Source organism: Stegostoma tigrinum, chromosome 27 (assembly GCF_030684315.1).
Source record: "Stegostoma tigrinum isolate sSteTig4 chromosome 27, sSteTig4.hap1, whole genome shotgun sequence".
Classification (NCBI taxonomy): Eukaryota; Metazoa; Chordata; class Chondrichthyes; order Orectolobiformes; family Stegostomatidae; genus Stegostoma; species Stegostoma tigrinum.
Genome location: NC_081380.1, coordinates 23,592,225 through 23,613,065, shown reverse-complemented (window position 1 = coordinate 23,613,065; position 20,841 = coordinate 23,592,225). Strand labels below are relative to the sequence as shown.

Genomic DNA, 20,841 nt, shown 5'->3' with positions numbered 1-20,841 from the left:
AATGAAATGTTAAACCAAGGCCTAATCTGTCTGCTCAAGACATCACAACACCGTTTCAAATAAGGGAAGCTATTGGTGATATTCCTGGCCAACAGTCATTCCCTAATCAAGCTCACAAAAATAGATTATCTTCTTCCTATTGCATTGCTGTTTGTGGAAGCCTACTGTATGTAAATTGGCTGCTGCCTTTTCCACACTGCAATGCTGACTATACTTAGTCTTTCAAATGCCATTAAGCCCTTTGGGGTGTTTAGTGGTCATGAAAGGCGCTTTGGATATGTAAGTCTTTCTTTGATAAATAGCTGACGATTGAATAGTTGAATAATTGAATAAAAACTTTGATTGCAGGCCACCTGATATTTTGATCATGAAACTAGCTTAGCTGATGTTAGAATTACATAATACAACAAATAATGCATGTCCCATTCCATTCTGCATTAATTAAGCATAATGTCACATAGTCCCGGAAAAGACATTTAACTGAAATCTGCAGTGGCCAGGCCTCCATTCTTGTGATTTCTTTTCTCGGGTATCCGAGCGGAACTTGGATATGTTGAGAAATGTAGAAGCTAGAATCAAGCATTGAATTATCATCATAATCCTCTTTTGTTTCACCTTTAAGATCTAAAGTTCACATAGAGTCACCCTGGCATCCATTTGGTTGTCCACAAATGTAAACAATGAATCTGAGCTAGTCTTTAAGTGGCAGAAGCAGCAATTACTGTAAAGTATAATTCAGTTACATTCTGTTGCTATCCAGAAATATTGTCCTGCATTGAAACCTTGACTTTCCTGGATTTAAAACTGAACTACAATTTATAACATTTTTGTAAAGTTCTTGTGATATTACACTGTCAAAAAGGATTATATTTTATTGGAAAGAATTGGAAAAACTTTTTTGTTTAATAACGTACAGGTTGTATTCCAACTTGTTTGAAGTCACATGGCCAGAAATAGCCTTAAGTGGCATTGGATCTTGCTGGTTTTGAATGCATTGCTAATTGTATTTTAGAGGTTTGGGAGTTTAATTTTTCAGGATGAGATGAGTGAATCTTGAGGTATTTTTGTGGGTATGCAATCCATATTGCTGAGATTGGCTTTGGTATGCTGGTAAACATGGGACGACCCGCCAAACTCTTGGCTCTTTCGAGCCTTTGCCTCTATCACTTTTTATCCAGTGACCAACTTGCTACATGGAATTGATTTTTCCTGACATTTTCCTGTTGCTTCACTGGCCCTCACCTGATATCTCTTTTTCTTTTAAGAATATTAATTACTTAAATCATGTACATGTCATGATAGATGCTTTTATGAACAATGTAGTGCTGATAGATTGTCAGACAAGGCAGACTGTTCACAAACTGTTTGACCCAAAGCTAAGCATCAAGTGTAGCATTCTATCTCTTGCCTAGATAGTTTATATTCATTTCAACAATATGGGCAATTTTACCCATGCTACTGTTGAAATTCCTGTTGCCACTGTTGCTGTCTGTAGCATTCTCAATATCTTCCACTTTGGTGGCCCATCTTCAAAAGACTACAACTTATATAAACCTCTGGCATATATTGCCTCCCTGAAACAGAAATTACTTAAAACCCATTATCCCATCTTGCATCTGGGTCTCAATTCCTTAATTCTGCAGCCAATTATAAGTTAGCACGATATACTTGAGATTGTAGCCTTTATTTATCCATTGACAGAAAATACTCAAAAGAATGAGCCACGTTGAGTCCGTTACAGATTTCTATCTTAGTGATGGCTCCTACTTGAAGACCCCTTTTGCCTTCTGTGCATTATACTGCAAATTCTCATCTGTCACTGTACCACCAGTTGCCCCAAACAACACACTCTTATTTGCTGCAGCATATCGAAGTCTTAAATACTTTGCTGATGAGCTATGTTTTCTTCATATTGCACCTGCAGGTAAGCAGATGTACTGTTGTCTTTCTCAGTGCTTTTAAGAAATGTTAGGAACATCACAGGGCAGTGAACTTAAAGATAACTTGTATATTATGAAGTCTTGATTTTAATTTTATGGGAATTAAAAGTTAAATTTTAGTTCTGATCAAAATGAATGGAACTAAGTATGAGATAATAAAATGTGAGGCTGGATGAACACAGCAGGCCAAGCAGCATCTCAGGAGCACAAAAGCTGACGTTTCGGGCCGAGACCCTTCATCAGGTCTGATGAAGGGTCTAGGCCCGAAACGTCAGCTTTTGTGCTCCTGAGATGCTGCTTGGCCTGCTGTGTTCATCCAGCCTCACATTTTATTATCTTGGATTCTCCAGCATCTACAGTTCCCATTATCTCTGGAACTAAGTATGATGTGGAGGTTTGTGTTAGAAGTGCAGAATTTCTGCTTAAGCCAACTCTGATCAATCTCTCAATACTAAGAAATTCCAATTGCTCCTTAATATTATTCTCTTTATTTAGTACATACATTTTGCTTTCCACACTTTGCTTACGTATGTGATTACTGAGATAACAGGCAACTAAGTTGAACATGTGGAAAAAAGCTATCTCTCCAAGTTGACCATAGTGTGATCTTAAATCTACTTGCTTCGTGAATCTATCTGCTGCTGAAGCATTGCGATGTGAATGCTCACATTGTTGTAATGTTGCTCACTGAGGTTGAGAAGAAAGGGAAAAATAATTAAGTTAACACATGCCAGTATCAGTGTTCCACTTGGCTTTACAGCCTTGGAAGTGTCTCTGCAAATTAAAATAACAGAGCAAATTCAATTCATAAACTGTAAACAGTGCCCGTAAATCATTCAACCTAACATACCTAGAGTAGATTTTTTTTTGTGAGGCACACATCGTCTTGTCCAGAATATTTCATTTGTTATATGAATTGATTAGTCATGATACTTTTGGCTTCTAAATATTTGAGTTAAATTGAATTAGCTTTACTGTCACCACTTACAGCACCAGCTGAGATACAAAGTACCTAGCTACGGATTCTTCAGTACAAGTTCTGGGAAAAGAATAGAAAAATAAAGGAATGACAGGCCTCTTATTACAAATCATCTGAATATATTAGAAAACAGAGAAATAAAAAGATCTGAACAACAGTCTTTCAAACCCAGTCTGTGCGGGAATGTAACCTCCTGTCTGTGCTGGACTTCGACTCCAGACCACGGCAGGCTTCACCTCAAGGCTGACAGACCGCTCTGGAATCACCTTGGACTGGAAGTCCGCAAGGCGTGGAGACCGCCAAATATTTGGCAAAACCATGGTTTATTTTAATGCAATAACAAATGTTGTTCCAGTTTAAGTCCTAATTTTGAGCTGCTAGCTGTGTAACTAAAAGACTGCACCATATTTTCCAATTATTTTAAACATACAAATAAACAAATCAGGGTTTGTTATAAAGAAAATACAATTTACAATAAGTATACAAATAATATACATATTGAGAATAAATCCTGGAATGCAGAATGTGAATCTTTAAGTTCCTTTATCTTAAGGAGCACTATGATCTGTTTAGGGAGCGTAATGAAGGTCGACTGAATGGATTGCAGCATCTGTTAGTATTTTAAAAAGAAATCCAAATTTGTTTTCACAGAACTACTCTGCAAGATTTCACACTGTTTAACAAAATGAACATTGTTGCAATAATGTTCACCAGTTAAAATAGGCAAGGTTGGAGGAGATGCATGCTTGCTCTGTGAATCTTCAACTGACCTCCAAGCCAATGACTGCAAGCAGACCCACCAATTTTATAGCTCCATCTCTTCTATTCTGACTTTATTTCACAAACATGTGTAAACTTTTGAACTGCTAATTCTTTTGTTGATCTGGCAATTGCTGAAACCCAGCATTTAATTACTTGACAATCTTGACAGATTTAAACATTACTGTAGATATTAATGTGAACTAGAATTAACATGAATTAGATTGTTCCCATTATATATAGCTGTATATAGCTTTGGTGAGACTGCTTTTGGAGTACCGTGCAGAGTTTTGTTCTCTATACTGAAGGAAGTGATATACTTGTTTTGGAAGCAGTTAATAGCAAATTTATTGGGTCTGTACTTTGGGGAAGGGGTTGAAAGTGAAGGCCTATTCATGGTGTTTTGAAGAACAGGCCACCTTATTGAAACTTAAGATTCAGTGGGTTTGATAGGCGGGGTTCTGGATGGATGTTGCCTCTTGTCAATAAATCTAGAACTTGGCACAGTTCTAAAATATGGGTTGGAAATGAATTTATTCTGAGATTGTTAGTCTTTAGAATTCTTTTCCCAGGAGAGTAGTGGACGCTGGGTCATTAGACAACAGGGTATAGAACTGGATGAACACAGCTGGCCGAGCAGCATCAGAGGAGCAGGAAAGCTGATGCTGCTTGGCCTGCTGTGTTCATCCAGCTCTACACCTTGTTATCTCTGGTCCTCCAGCATCTGCAGTTCCTACTATCTCTGGGCCATTAGACATATACATACAAGGATGTGTTGGACAAAATTTTGATTGACAAGACAGTTGTGGGTTATTAGAGTCGCAGGAAACTAGAATACAGGCAATCGTCCTATCATTTATGATTTTGTTGAATAGCAGGGCAGGCTTGATGACTGAGTGACCATCTCCTATGTCATGGTAATATTCCATAGAGCCTGGACAATAATTTTAGTAATTACTTTGTTCAGTCGATTAAACGCAGATTTTAGTTCTCCATGCCCTTCTTCAAATTTGGTTTTACTACTTTCCTAAATGTATTTCTTATTGCAATAATTGTTGCTGTTTTAGATTTGCTATTATGCTGAAGTAGTTATGGGATCATGTACAGCATATTCAGCTAAGTTGGGATATCAGATATCGCATTTATTTATGGACATTAAAATGTCAAATACCGTAATAGTGAAGGCCTCTTGTGAATCCTTAGTGGATTTCATCACAAAAGATTATTTCATTAATGTATAATACCAAAAATTGTGGCACCAACACTGATCCCTGCAGAACTACACTAGTCACTCGCTGCCATCCTGAAAAAGAGTCTTTTATCTGTTATCAGAAATAGTAAGAACTGCTGATGCTGGAGTCAGAGATAACGCAATGTGGAGCTCGAGCACAGCAGGGCAGGCAGCAATCAGTGAGACCAAGCAGAGACATGGAGACTGCTTTGTAGATCACCTGTGCTCTGTTTGTGACAAATGACAACATCTTCCAGTTGTGAACCACTTCAACTCCCCCTCCCCATTCCCTGGGCAACATGCCCATCCTGGGCTGCCTCGTGTCACAGTGATGCCACCCAGAGACTGGAGGAGCAGAACCTCATATTCTGCCTTGGAGCTTATAACCCAATGGTGTCAATGTCGATTTTACCAGTTTCAAAATCTCCCAACCCCCACCCTCATCCATGACCAACCTTCCCTCTCATCCCTGCCTCCTTGACCTGACACAACCTGTCCATCTTCTCTCCCACTCATCCGCCACTTCCACTTCACTGGCCCCTAATGCCCACCACAACCTACCTGAACTCACCTATCACCATCCCGCCTACTTTCCCCAGCCCTGCCCATCCTCTATATATTTCAGCATTCCTTTCCCCATTTCTGAGCAAGGGCTCCAACCTGTAGCATCAACTTTCCTGCTCCTCTAATGCTGCCTGGCCTGCTGTGCTCCTCCAGTTCCACACTGTATTATCTTTATCCCTACTCTTTGCCTTGTGCCAGCCAGCTAATCCTGGTACTAGTATTGTAAGTAACTACCTCATGAAAAGTGGAAATTATATCATTTCTGCACAAAAGATATTCATGTTTTAAAAATGTAAAGTATCGCTTAATATCATTTTTGAAACTACATTGCTGTCGGCTGAATGTTGAAAGGAATTCACAACTTCATGAACTTCCGATCTGAAACTCAAGTGCTTTGAACAAAGCTTCATAACCTGGCTGACATTTCCACATTAAATACTGTTGATGTGATGCTATGCGGCTTCACAAGCTCAAATCAACTCTTAAAAACGCGTGAGACACTATGGTGGCTACGGTTACTTATGTTGCTTCTATCTCGACTTGAGTTTTCAGTGCATGCTTGAATTTTTTTTCATTTCTTCGACCCAGATATCAAGAGCAAGGGCAACTTTTAATGTCTTTCCCTATTTCCTTTGGAAAAGATGGTGATAGCTGTGTGGTTTGTTAGGTCATTTCAGAAAGCAGTTAAGCAAGTGGATCACTGTGCATCTGGGCTGGCAAATAGCCCAATCAGGGTAATAACAACAAATTTCCTTCCGTAAAGGGCTGTAGCAAACCAGTTATGTCATTCTAGCTGATGCCCACTTTTTTTAAACTACAGGTTTATTAAATTAACGGAAACTGTCCAACTGCCACAAGAGGATTGGACTTGTGACTCTCAATCATTTGGCTGAACCTCTTGGATTACTGGTCCAGTTACTTTACCTTCCTAAGAAAGTAACAATGATTACGTTGTACATTTTGTACATACAATTCTCGTTGAACATTTTGCTTTTCTTTTAGGGTGAAAAGGTAAACTATGAGAAGTTCAAGAACTGGCTCCTTCAGAATAAGGATGCTTTCACATTTGCTCGATGGCTGCTGTCAGGGGGAGTATGTGTCACTCTTACCGATGATAGTGATACACCTACCTTCTATCAAACTCTGGCTGGAGTCACTCATTGTAAGTATTTTTAAGGTAGTGATTGTACGGAGTCTACAAGGGCATTGACCCCTTAAATTTAGGATTTTTTTTCCTGTGGAGAATTACTGTCAGTATTTACTGTGGAGAAAGACATGGAAGGTGGGGAACTTGGGGAAATAAATAGTGATGTCATGGAAAGAGTTGATATTAAAGAGGAGGAGATGCTGGAAGTCTTAAAATGCGTAAAGGGAGGTAAATCCCCGGGACCTGATCACATGTATCCCAGTACGTTGTGGGAAGCCAGAAAAAAAGTTGTGGCGCCCCTAGTAGAGATATTTGTATGATTGACAACCACAAGCGAGGTGCCGGAACACATGGAGTGTGAAGAGGCGATGGCCTAGTGATGTTATTGCTGGACTGTTAATCCAGAGACTCCGATAACATTCTGGGGACCTAGGTTCGAATCCTGCCATGACAGATGGTAGAATTTGAATTCATTAAAACAAATCTGGAATTAAGAATCCAATAATGACCATGAATCCATTGTTTATTGTCGGAGAAACCCATCTGCTTCACTAATGTCCTTTAGGGAAGGAAACTGCTATCCATACCTGGTCTGGCCTAGTTGGAGGGGCTTCTGTGAGACAGGATTGACATGGATTTCGAAAGGCAAGGACTGATTAGGACAGTCTGAATGCTTTGCACATAGGAAATCATGCCTCACAAACTTGATTTTTCAAGAGGTGACAAGATGATAGTTGAAAGCAAAACAGTAGACTTTAGCAGGGCCTTCTACAAGGTTCTGCATGATAGGCTAGTTAGTAAGATTAGATCATATGAGATCCAGGGAGAGTTAGCCAATTGGATACAAAATTATTTGAATGGAGACAAATGGTTGTGGGGGAGCTAGTTCTTCAAACTGGAGGCCTGTGACCAGCAGTGTGCTACCGGATTGGGGCTGAGCCCACTATTGTTCAATGGGAATGTGGGATGTATGGTTAATGTGTTTATGGATGACACCGAAATTAGCAATGAACTGTGCAGTGAAGCAGGTTATCCATGAGTACTTTGGGATCTTGATCAACTGGGCCAATAGGCCAAGGTATCACAGATGGAGTTTAATTTAGATAAATATGAGGTGTTGCATTTTCGTAAGATAAATCTGGGCATACCAAAATAAATAATAGGCACCTGGGAAATGTTGATGAATAGAAAGACCTAGGGATACAAGTATGTAGTTCCTTGAAAATAGAGTCAAAGGTAGACAGGGTGATGAAGGAGGTGTTTGGCACATTTTCTTTCATTGGTCAGAGCATTGAATACAGGAGTTGAAATGTCATGTTATGACAGTACAAAACATTGGGAAGTCCGCATTTGGAGTACTGCATACATTTCTGGCCATGGTGTGATAAGTAGGTTGTTATTAAACTGGGAAGGGTGCAAAAAAAAAGGATTCACGAGGATGTTACCAAGACTGGATAGCTTGAGTTGTAAGGAGAGGCTGGATAGGCTGGGAGAGGTTTATAAAATCCTGAGGGGTATAGATAAGGTGAGTAGCCAAAGTCTCTTTCCCAGGTTAGGGAAGTCCAAAACTAGAGGACATAAGTTTAAGGTGAGAGGGGCAACATTTTAAGAGAATAGAGGGGCAACAGAGGGAATCTTGACAGAGGGAATTCATATATGTAAAAATGGTGACACAGGAAGTGATAGAGGCTAGTACAATTACAACATTTGAGTGAGTACATGGATTGAAAAGGTTTAAAAGGGTATGGACCAAAGCAAGCAGATGGGAATAGGTCAGCCTAGGAAACTTGGTCGGCATTGATGAGTTGTATTAAAGGGCCTGTTTCTGTGCTGTTTGACTCTGTGACTGTTTGTTTGTTTTTGAAGTGTAGCATTTATTAAAATCAACAGGCAGACTTTTTATATAAGAGATAACATGGTGTGAAGCTGGATGAACACAGAGGGCCGAGCAGGAAAGCTTGACGTTTTGGGTCGGGACCCTTCTTCAGACTTTTTTGTGACAAGTACAATGATTTTAAAACATCTTATTTCTGCTGCTTACTGGTATCTGTTGTTTTCACCTCTGCAAACAGCTAGCTTACAGGACATGAGCACCTGCTCATCATAATATAAGAAAATGTGACTGAGCTAGCTGGCCTAAGGAAGGAGGTATAAAATTTCCCCATGAATGACATCACAAGTGGGTGTTTGGACGTGGGTGTATTGCCTAGTATCTACTTCTCCTGGGTGCCTTTCACTTCCCATTAGTGATATCACTGAAGCAAGACATTGGTGTGCTGAGCACTGGAGTTATTTAAAGCTCAATGCTGCTTACCACCAATTGAATGTAAAATTTAAGTATCTGACAACTCTGGTAAAATACAAGCATTCTACTTGTATTTTTCTATAATATGTAATATTTCTGGTTTTATTAACACAAAAAATGGGAGAAAATGAACATGAGTATGGAGTTTACTTTCAGAAAATATTTTTTTTTTGTTGAAACAATGGAATGTTTTCTAGACTGTGCTATTAGAAACTACTTTGTAAAGAAAGTTGAATTTCCAGTATAATCTTAATAGCTTTTCACTGACACATTTCATAATGATAGAAACCATACAGCGTATGAGAATGCTATTTAGCCCATCGAGTCTCTCACTGACACTCCAAAGAGCATGCCACCCAGACCCTATCTGTATTAGTAGTCCCACATCTACCTGGCTAATCCACCTAGCCTAAGCATCCCTGAACACTGTGGACAATTTCAGCATGGCCAATCCACCTAAACTGTACATTTATGGAATCCTTTAACTGAACTTTTTGTTTTGTTTTTGCAACTGATTTTTATTCTGGATCAGTTTTTTTCAAGTCAAACTGAAATATCTACTAGAAGTTGAGTCACTTGAAATATTGAACTACTTTACAGGTATGAAAAAAATTGAACAGATTAAAATGCGAAAACTTGTATTGATCCAGAGGAGGTTTGAACACACTGAAGTAGCTTGCACTGTTACATATTTCTACATAATTTGTTTCACGAAAAGCTGTTGCAATTTCTTTGACCTTTGCAGGTAAGGCTATTTCCAGGAAAACAGGTACTTGAATGATTCACGAATTAAGTGTGTGATTGGCCATCTGGTAGGTACTTAGGAAGAACAACCACAATGCATTTCCGATCGTAAATGTGACTCAGTTTAAAAAGTTAGCAGTAGATTTCAAGTGGATGTAGAGCTCTAGAAATTCAAACTTTAGAACTCTGTTTCATAAGTTGACAGATGTTGAGAGTGAATACTTTTGAGACAATGTTAGGTAGATTCTGACGAGGCAAGGAAATCACAGATCATTGGCATTATTGAGAATGAGGAATTGAGAATATAAACAGATTAATTGTGATTTTTATTAATGGTAGAACATGCTTGAAGGACCAAATTAATTTGGTGTGTTTCTATAGATTAGCTGACAGAGTGGGCAAACAAATGGCAAATGATATTGTAATGCAACAAAGTGTGAGGTAGTACATTTTAATCGGAAAAATGAAAAAAGGCAATTCATGATGAGTGGTAAGATTTAAAATGGATGCAGAACAGAATGACCATTGACTGCACATATTCATGTAAGGGTGATATCAGGTTCAGATTAATTAGGCAAATGGGATTTCTGGATTTACGAATAGATGGATTGAGTATAAAGGATCAGTGGATTTACCCAGTATAAAACAGAGTCAGTTTCAGCAGGAGTATTTTGTTCAATTCTGGCTAACACAATTTGGAAAAAAAGTAGGCAGTTTCAAAGAGTGTGCATAAGTGATTTACTTGATTGGTTCAGGGATGTTGGATTACAGGTGTGTGGATTGATTGGAGAAGCTGGAGTTATTCTTCTTAAAATGGAAAAGAATAAGAGGCGACTTGATTGTGATCTTAGAAATAATGAACCTTTTGGATAAGTGATTTTAAAAAAAAATTCCAGATGCTAAAATATCAGTGATTAAAGGTGGATATTTAAGATGATTGGGGAAAAAAGTATTGATTTGAAGAAAGAATTTTCATGCAGAGGTTATATTTGAAATGGTTTGCTTGGTGGAGATAGGTTGAATGTTTATTTAAAGAAATAATTGCAAAGGAATTTTCAGGGAGGTGGGTACAGAGCCAATGAGTGAAACTAAACAGATTGCTCTGCGCTGTTGCGGTCTTAGATTCATTGGGCTGGATGGTTAATGGCTCTGCAGAATTCTGTATTATGGGACAATAGATGGTGATTTGTTTTTACAGTGGACTACTTACATTGGGGGGAAGATATCTTATGGGCTTGGACCTTTCAAAGCCTTCTCTGTTCTGTGCCACATTTTTCTCTCCTGGTCAAGTTAGTCATTCCAAGATATCTTCAAACATACACTTGATTAGAAAGTAAGACACTTAATGCAAAAACCCATTTCCTTCATATCATGGGGCTTTATGAATTATTTGGAAATCACATCTCTGGCTATTGCAAGTCATGGTTGCTTGGCACATGTATCAGTTTTTCAGTGACTTTCACGTAGTTCAATTAAAGAGGTTATTTTGAGCAACATTCTGCAATTAAAACGATGTTCTTTTACAAATGTCCAATGGGGCAGATGAATTTCAGTGCCAGAATAATACCAGTTAGGCAGTTTAACGGATTGTATTAAGCAGCATGTCCCTTTGGGTGTTCATGACAAACAAGGTACTGAACATATCCAACTGCTTTGAGATTGCAAAAGTCTCAATGTACTGTCAAACACTGGATATGATTTAGCAATTGAACAACATTTGCTAGATACTCCTGAGTGTGGGAAGAATTACACTGTCAACTAACTTACGATTGCCACATGGCTCTGAGCAGAATATGGCAAATTGACACAGTCCTGTTGTTTGCAGAAATGAAGAATATATGAATGGCATCCATTCACTGTCACAGTCAACTTACTTCATTTAAAATTTAAAACCTGGCTGTTAATTGTCAATCGTTATTAATTTGTGCATTCTCCATGGAAATGCCTCTCCCAAAATCTAATCAACATACTCATATCATGCAGTATAAGTGTTAGTTTTTATCCTGAATTAATGTTTCTAAATTGTCCTGATAAGTGCAAGATGAAAAATTTTAACTCAATTGTCCTTTTTTGACTGCTCAAATTATGTACTACTGGACGATTGTGGTTGACTTCAAGGTTCATTTTTATGTATTATATTTATTTGCTTGTGTCAAGTAGGGATTCCTAATAAAGGATATAGACTTATCCTTATTTATAGTAGTATAAAAACCTTTGACTTGCACAGTAGAAGTGTTTATTTTCTCATGTCCCTCAGTGATATTTGTCTGGGGAATCTATTCTGTATGGTCTCCTGTCTTCAATGTCCTTTTTATAATAGAACCACCAGAACTGTTTTCATTATTGCAACAGTGGCCTAACGATTATGACTTGTAAATTTATAGAATTATATGTTACTTCATGCTCCTATTTATAAAACACAAAGTTCTGCTGGTATTTTTATTGGGTTTAACTGCCTGCTACATATAACTATTTGAGGAATCTAATAAGCACATGGTTTTCTGCTGGTCTCTGACCACAGATGAACATTATAAATCGTATACAGCAAGGCATAAGTTAATGCTTTGGCTGTGGTTACTAAAGCTACTTAACACTGTTTATTGCAATATTCTATTGTGTGCCCAGTGGAGATTTATATTGTAACCCAAAATAATCACTCTCTGTTCATTAATCTGGGCATTTATTTGTGACTTGATAATTTTAGGTAGCCCTATTTTGCGTTTTCACCAAAACTAATGAGAACCATAATTAGCAACTTGCAGTAGAGAATCTTTTCATGGCGCAAATTTATAATTCAGGCATTTCATTCAGTAATCTGAATTGCAAACAGTTACCATTGTGCTGAGCATATCATAATGTTAAACAAAGTTTGGCTTTTGTGAATTATTTTCTAGATTTGTTGCAGTCAACTGTTTGTGCTCCTGTACATGACTTGACATAAAAAGGCTTGCAGTAATTTAACAAGATGGAAAATTATGGAATATTCTGGTGGGGTGTGAGGTGTGTGAAGGTGTAAATTGTTCTGTGTTTTGAAATCAACATTGAAGGAATACATAACCTAAATTTCCCACAATCATACATTCATTTAGAAAATAAGATATTGCGTGAGAAAGCATATAGTTGGGATTTTTAAATTTTATTAGGAGCCATATCTGGCTTTCTGCTCATTTAAAAAGCACCACTCAAAAGATTGCACAGACTGTGAAATGTCAGTTTTCCTTATTAGTTTCCTCATGGTACCATCCTTTGGAAATTTCTTGTCTAGTAGTAGTAAAGTCAACATGCAGTTCAGCAATCAGTCAAAAATCAATACTCATGAAAAAAAATGAAGTAACAAAAAATATCATTTACGATTTAGGCGTAGAGCGCAGAAATAAAAAATGAGGGTGTACAAACAGATTAATGTAGAAATTAAAAATCATAAAATGTCTAGGTAATTTTTAAGTTTAATATACCTCTCTCAAATCATGGAATGGAGCCTGCAGGCATTTAATAATTCTCAGGACCAGATCGATTGTTCCGTATTAATTATGACCTTGGTATGTCAGTTAAATTCTTAATTGGATCTCATTCAGTAATCTATAACTTAAATTTATTTTACAGCAATAATAATGAGTTTAAAGAGTTGAAGTTACTGTCAAGTCATTGCAATTGCAAAGGCTGCAATAGTGCTGTGGCTCCATGTTTACTCCAAAAGAATGCATTACTAATATAAATGCCAAATTTCCAGGTGGAGTCACAGACAGTATAGTGAAGAAGGCATTTGGCATGCTTGCCTTTACTGGTGAGTACATTGAGTAGAGGAGTTGGGAGGTCATGCTGTGGCTGTATAGACATTGGTTAGTCCACTTTTGGATTACTGTATGTAGTTCTGGCCACCCTGCAATAGGAAGGGTGTTGTGAAACTTGAAAGGGTTCTGAAAAGATTTACAAGGATATTGCCATGGTTGGAGGGTTTGAGCTGCAGGGACAATCCAAGAGGCTGTATTTTTCCTGGAGCATCGGAGGCTGAGGGTGACCTTTATAGAGGTTTATAAAACCGTGAAGAGCCTGGATAGGATGAATAGCTAGGGTCGTTTTCCTGGGATGGTGGAGCCCAAATCAAAACTAGGGAACAGAGGTTTCAGGTGACAGGGACAGATTTAAAAGGGACATGAAGGGCATCTTTTTCATGCACAGGATGTGTGTGTATGAAATGTGCTGCCAGAGGACATAGAAGAGGCTGGTACAATGACAACACTTAAAAGACATCTGGGTGGGTAAATGAGCAGGAAGGGTAAGAAGGGATATGCGCCGAATGCTGGCAAATAGGACTAGATTAATTTAGGATATCTGGTTGCCGTGTGAATATACAGAAGTTGCTGCCAGTTTTACACACCAATGATGGCAAATGGTAGTTTCTGAATGATTATAGCGTGCATTCCAGGACATTGTATTTATCTTTATCACAGCAAAAACAGGAATTGCTGGAGAAATTCAGGTCTATTAGCACTTGTGGCGGAAAAGTAGAGTTAATGTTTTGAGTCCAATGACCCTTCTTCAGACCATATATATTTATATTACATGTGACGGGCATTCGAGAGAAAGAGAGTGGACGCATAGTTGGAGATGGAGCCCAAAAAGAGGTTAAAAAAAATAAAGCAGATAAAGGGATAGCAAGAACTGCAGATACTGGAGTCACAGGCAACACTGTGGAGCTGGAGGAAGACAGTAAGCCAGGCAGTGTCGGAGGACCAGCCAAGTTGACATTTCGGGTCAGGACCCTTCTGTAGAAATTATTTCTGAAGAAATAATTTTTCAGACAATTTAACTCAGCTTTTTATCCACAGATGTTGCCAGACTTGCTGAGTTTCTCCAGAAATTTGTTTTTGTTTCAGATCTTCAGCATCTGCAGTTCGTTCTTTTGTGTTATTTTATTACTTTTGGTTCACCTATCAGCTGGCACCTGGTTGGTTTTGCTGCAAGGCTTTTTCCTGTTGAGCGATGCAGCCTGTTGCATCAGCAATCAGTGACCCCTGTTTGAATACTGATCAAAATGAGATATCAACTTCAACTTGGGTCATATTCGGGCGGCACGGTGGCTCAGTGGTTAGCACTGCAGCCTCACAGCACCAGGGACCCGGGTTCAATTCCAGCCTCGGGTAATTGTCTGTGTGGAGTTTGAACATTCTCCCTGTGTCTGCGTGGGCTTCCTCCGGGTGCTCTGGTTTCCTTCCATGGTCCAAAGATGTGCAGGCTAGGTGGATCGGCCATGCTAAATTGCCCATAGTGTTCAGGGGTGTGTGGTGTCTGGGTGGGATGCTGTAAGGGGCGGTGTGTACTTGTTGGGCCAAAGGGCTTGTTTCCACACTGTAGGGACTGTAACCTAATTACCTTTCCAGTATCCCAGTCCTAACTTGAAGAAGATTAATTATTGAGATTTGAGTATAATTTAGCTCTCTGTCGGCAAATCTTACGGGGATGCATTTAGCACTGTACTCCACTTTTAAAAAAATTTAGTACTACCAGTTTTGAAAACTCATAAGCTGTTGAACTCTGCAATTACTCATCTCAGGAATAGATCCTCCCCACACAGCATCAATCCACTGGACCCATCTGATGCTCCTTGATTCTTTTGCCAGTAAACTGCTGATATTGCAACTTCCCTTTGAGCCCTGATGCTCCCTGTCATTTGTCTTTTATTACTTCTCAAGTATTTTGCATTTCCCGTCCTCAGTTGTCCCTCGTTAAGTATCTCTGAGCTTGCTAACTACCACACCATCTGTAACTTTTTTTTCTCTCAAACTTGAACGTCACCCAAATCCATGTTGATCTTTCCACCACTCCCTACTTGATTTCCTGCCAAGATTCAAGTCATCAATGACCTCTTTAACTTCTGTTGTCTTTTGACATGATTGTCTATTATATTTTCCATAGTTGAAATCTGATTTTGCTTAGTTTCAGATTTCCTGAACCAATTTGTATCTCCAGAAGCAATTACTTTTTCCTCTCACTTTCTCCCCGCCCAACTTCACCTGTGGTATACACCTAAAGATCTATCTTTGCCCCTTGTATTACCTACAGCAGCAGCATTTGTGGTTTATCACACTCACAAATAAAAACCTCAGGTCTTCTTGCCCAATAGTTTCCTCGACCCCCTCCACTCCTTTTGTGATGGCAAAGTATTTTTAACATCCAGTCTCCAATAAGCCATGATTTCCTCTGGTTTAACATTGTCGATTTTCATCTTCCCCACCAACCCCCCCCCATCCCAAAAATGAAAGTCGTATAAACTGTGGCACTAAGTTGTAAATGAAATGGATGGTAGAAGATACAGCGCTGTTGTATTGCAGATAAGCTTGGAAGTGTTTGTTCTGAAAGATGTTATGAAAATTTTTCAAAATCAGTTGTCTGAGGCAGCTGATGAACACTGATTCACTCACAAATCAATCTGTTCTGATTCTTTGAATCATCTTATGACTAATCTCAATGCACTTTAATTCTCTGAGAGATTATAAGTGTCATTGTTTGACTTGCATGTCATCTTTGTGTAGATGAGAGCAGCAATGTGAAAAGTTGAGTAAGGGAATCAATAGATAGCTTCCCAAAATTGATCTGTGGTATATTCACTTAAAATTCATTTCTGAATGGCTTCAGCAAGGACTAAGCAGGTTGATGCCTCTGCTGAAGTACATAGGTGACTTAAGTATTTATTGGCTTGAATCCCACAGATAATTCCAAGCTGTTTTTCACACTATACCAGTTAATACTTAATGTTTGTGTCAGTTGATTACGAAATGTATGTTAAAGATGTTATGCAATGTTACACTGAAACACCTTGCTTATTCTAGCAAAAATAATTCCACGCAAGTTTTTAACAGCTTTGAATGTATTAACTTATTGCTTTGACTAGTCAGTACTAAGGGATATGTAAGATGAACAGGGTGAGTTTGTTTTCCTTCTTTCCTTTCAGCTTGGTGTTTCAGCACCCAATAGGTCTTGAAACCTTTGATTAACAATGAAAAAAGATGCCGTTTTATGATAAGGGTGTTGTAGTATATCATGGGGCACAATACAGGAAGTAAGTGCATACTGTACATAAAACTGTTATTTATTGAAATCCCTTAGTGTCTCAATGTTTAATTTCAAGATGGTTTGAAAATTTGTATATTGCATTTAGTCAATGGAAGAACGAATTACACAAATCAACATGGCCCATTTTATCTGTCATTAATGCTGAAATGGGATTTTTTTCAAGTTTACATGCCACACAGCACTGGCTGCATACGATAACTGCACAAGAGTGTTAAAAATAATTTTCTGTTGGCCAGAGTTGTTTTTTCTACAGTGTAAATGGGAGTTGCGTGTCAGAACTCTGAAATCCCCTATTCAGCCTCTGAAGGAATTGCCCAGGAAATTGATTCAATGGGCAAGTCCCCTGCACCTGGAAGCCTCCAAAAATATCCATTTAAATCAGAATTTGGAGGATTACACTGCACCTATGCAAATATATACTCAAGAAAAGTTAGATAACTAAATACCTAGTTGAAACACGAAGCTATTAAATTGATGGATCAACTTACAACCCCATTACCTCAAGCCCTCCAATGCTTAGCTGGCCCCCTTGCCACTTTGCTCACTGGCAGCCTTCCCTCACACATGTCTTGTGTACCTATCCTTTCCTAGGAGCACCAAAGTGGCTGTCAATGATGCTGGACATTTAAATCACAGATTATAGTAACTAAGGGGAGGGCATGATTTGACTCTGCCTGACCATCCTGTGCTATGAGGGACCTGTCACATTCAAAGTACGACCCCATTCTGGAAGAACCCTAATCAGGATCTCCTGCCAGTAACGCAAAAGCTTTCCCTTAACATTTAAGTAGCGTTACAACCAGGGAGAGCAAGCCAAACCAAATTGAGCCAAATTGTTGGTGGATTTATAAAACTAAAGTTATAATATTCAGTCATTCTCAAAATTGTTTACTTGTTCCTGACCAGAATTTTACAAATGACAGGTCTTGGACACCATGTTTATAATGAACAAAATTAACAATTTAATCATAATATTGTAAATTTAGCAGAACAGGGTTAGTCAACAAAATAATCATAATTAAATCTACGATTACATCAGTCAACTTGATCATAATGCCTACTGTTTCTCAGACAGTCAGACACATTTAAGGGATAATTTCTAAGTAAATAAAAAAATTGGAATATACCAGTTCAACTAAATAATGGATGTCAAGCCTTAATGCAGTTCTTTTATAATGAATTGTGCACAGCTTGGAAAATTGAGCTCAGTCATAATAATTATTTGAGCTTGTGCACAATTTGAGGCCCTATATTGCCAGTTAGTTTAGAAATGCATAATATGTTGAAGTTTCATTTATCCAGGCTGATTAAGGTAATTAAAGCGTTGCAAAATTTGTTTTACCCTTTTAAATTTGCATCTGTCCTCATGGCCTGTGTACTGTCTCATTTCACACCTTATTTAATTACTTACATATCTATATTATTACTCTTGATGGTCATGTTCCTCCTATGTTCCATGATTTTTATATCAAATGCCAATTAGGTAAATTGCCTGTGCAGTCTACTCATCAAGCTGTCTGGTTATCCTCTTAATTCTTGAAGCTGTATTCTGAGCAGAAGGGATTTTCTCCATGTAACCTTCCAGCCATCATGATGGAATACCTCATTTGTTGTAGAATTGACAAAGATTTTAATTTGTACAGATTGAAGTTTAATTTTCTCTGCTCTGCAATAATCTTGCTGTCATTGAGTTTATTTCAAAGGGTGCCTTGATTTGAATATTATCCATATAACTCTTAGATGAGTCTGATCAGAGTAGGTTGGAGTATGGTATGCCTCAACTGCTGTCTGCTTGAAAAAATAGAACCTGCAGGTGGGTGAATAAATATACATTGTACCCCTACAAGAAGTAGTGCTTACTGATGTGTATCGGTGATTTTTGCCAAGAATGAAATCCATTTCATATCGCAGTATTAAAGTTGGCTTGCTTGTTTTGAATGTGAAATGCCAATGAAGGGTGAATAAACTTCTTTGTTCCAGTTTAGTACAGAAGCTAAAAGTAATACTGAGTGTCTATTAATGCTTTTATGACTTCAGAGTTTTAACATTTCAATACCATTAAAATCTCGTTATAGAGATTTAGACTGATGACTGCTGTTCACCAAAGTGTCCGAGTTATTGTTGTGCTGTGCAAATTTTGACACGTACGTGTATGCATGAAATTAAGGGATCATGTGCTTGATCAACAACCTACTTGCATTCCTGTATTGATTTTCGTATACAGCATGATCTCATCATGCCTTACATGGTTGTGGGCAAATTGAATAGAGGAGGACTTGGGGGATGATGTGAAAGGGCTATTGAAGAGCAATGACTGTATGGCCAAAAGTATGGATGAAAGTGGAAATATTAATGAATTAAATGCTAGAGGGCAGATCTTGGGCTGATTAATGCACGTTGATAATGCAGGGGAATGAGATATCACCCACTGTGGGGCCAGCAGGAAAATGGTGGAAAAGCCTGTGCCTGAGAGGTTAAAGTAACATACGTCCGTATGCCGCCTTGCAGGAGCTGGTCACTGGTATATTCAAGACTGATTATACGATTGATCAACTTGCTGATTCGGGGCACCTGCAGAGTCATAGTCAGAATCCTACAGTACGGAATCAGACCTTTTGGTCCAACTTGTCCACACTCACCAGATAACCTAAAACTATTTAGCCCCACTTTCCAGCATTAGGCTCATGTCCCTCAAAATACTTTTTATTCATGTCTTTTAAATATTGTAATTGTATGCGCCTCCACCACCTCTAGCAGCCCATTCCATGTGTACAGATAATCATGATTATGCTAGCCTTTCTTATTCAATTATGTTTGCTTAAAAAAATTAATACATCTATTCAACATTTATCTTAAAATAATTTTATTTGATGAAAGCTGTAGATTTTATTATACAGTTCTCTTTTCTGCTGATACAACTGCAGAGGACAGCTGCATAGGCAGTTGTGGTGCCTGTAAGTCACTGACTGCAAAATCCTGGGCAGTTATCCACATCAAAGATCGTGCAAATCTAACACAGATTTCAAAAAAAACGTACAATATTGATCCTTCACCTTTCTACCTGCTGCTTGCTACAGCAAAGGGAATGATAAACAAAGGTATTGGTGGGTAGGAGAGCGCTGCACATGAAGGGAGAAGGCTGTGGCCAATCTTGTTAAACTGACTACAGGCACACCTGAGGTATCAATGGTGGTAGAAATTAGGCATATGCTGGCAGGTAGTAAAATTTGAATTCAATGAAATTCTGGTCTAATGGCACCCATGAAACCATTGTTGTTTGTCTTAAAATTCATGTTTTATTATTATTCTTTAGGAAAAGAAATCTACGAGCCTTCCCTGGCCTAGTCGAGATGTGACACCAGATTGTGACCACCAATGTAAAAAGTTGACTCCTAACTGCTCTCTGGGCAATTAGGCAGTAAATTCACCCAGTGACACACATCCCATAAATAATTTTAAAAAATGAAACATACTCAACTGTGAATGCTGAAAATTGGAAATTAAAAACTTAAATTTCTGAGGAAAGCAGATATATAATATTTCAGGTCCAATGAGCCTCCTTCAGAACTGATTGTATCTTTAAAAAAAAGTTAGTATATTGCTGAAGATGGTGTGGGTCTGTAGGTGTGAATGATAGGTGGAGATGAAATCCAGAGAGAGAGAGAAAACAGCAATCGGAAAAACAAAGGAATGGATGAGAGTTAGCCTGGGGTAATCAGTACTGTTAATTGGGACCATGTGTAGCTGACAATGGAACAGTTGTGGTAGCTTCCCATGTGATAACAAGGCTTGGTGTATGAGGATGGGGCAAGGTCATGGGAGAAGGTGCTGAGGCCCTAAAATTATTGAACTCAATATTGAGTCCTGAAGGCTGCAGGGGCCCCAAGTTGGGGAGAAAATACCTGTGTCAGTGCTCGTCAATTTCAGATTTGTAAGTCAGATATAGAATTAAGTCTTCAATGTAACTAGCAATCAGTTGCAAAATATATCGAGTACGAGGTCATCCGATTATTTTTTGTTTTCCCCACCCAGATATCTTTTCAGGGGCCCTCTGTATAGGTGGTTTCCAGAATAGCAGATTTTGTTAGTGAGGTATGA

General features: G+C 38.5%; 1 protein-coding gene across 3 annotated transcripts in view; it reads left to right on the top strand.

Moving 5' to 3' along the window:
- usp32 (ubiquitin specific peptidase 32) overlaps positions 1 to 20,841 on the top strand; it is a 210,533-nt gene that overhangs the window by 103,174 nt on the left and 86,518 nt on the right. For all 3 annotated transcript variants that reach the window (XM_048557263.2, XM_048557262.2, XM_048557261.2), the window contains exon 5: positions 6,476 to 6,635. In XM_048557263.2, the coding sequence (XP_048413220.1) occupies positions 6,476 to 6,635 (160 nt within the window). The remainder of the gene's footprint in view (positions 1 to 6,475; positions 6,636 to 20,841) is intronic.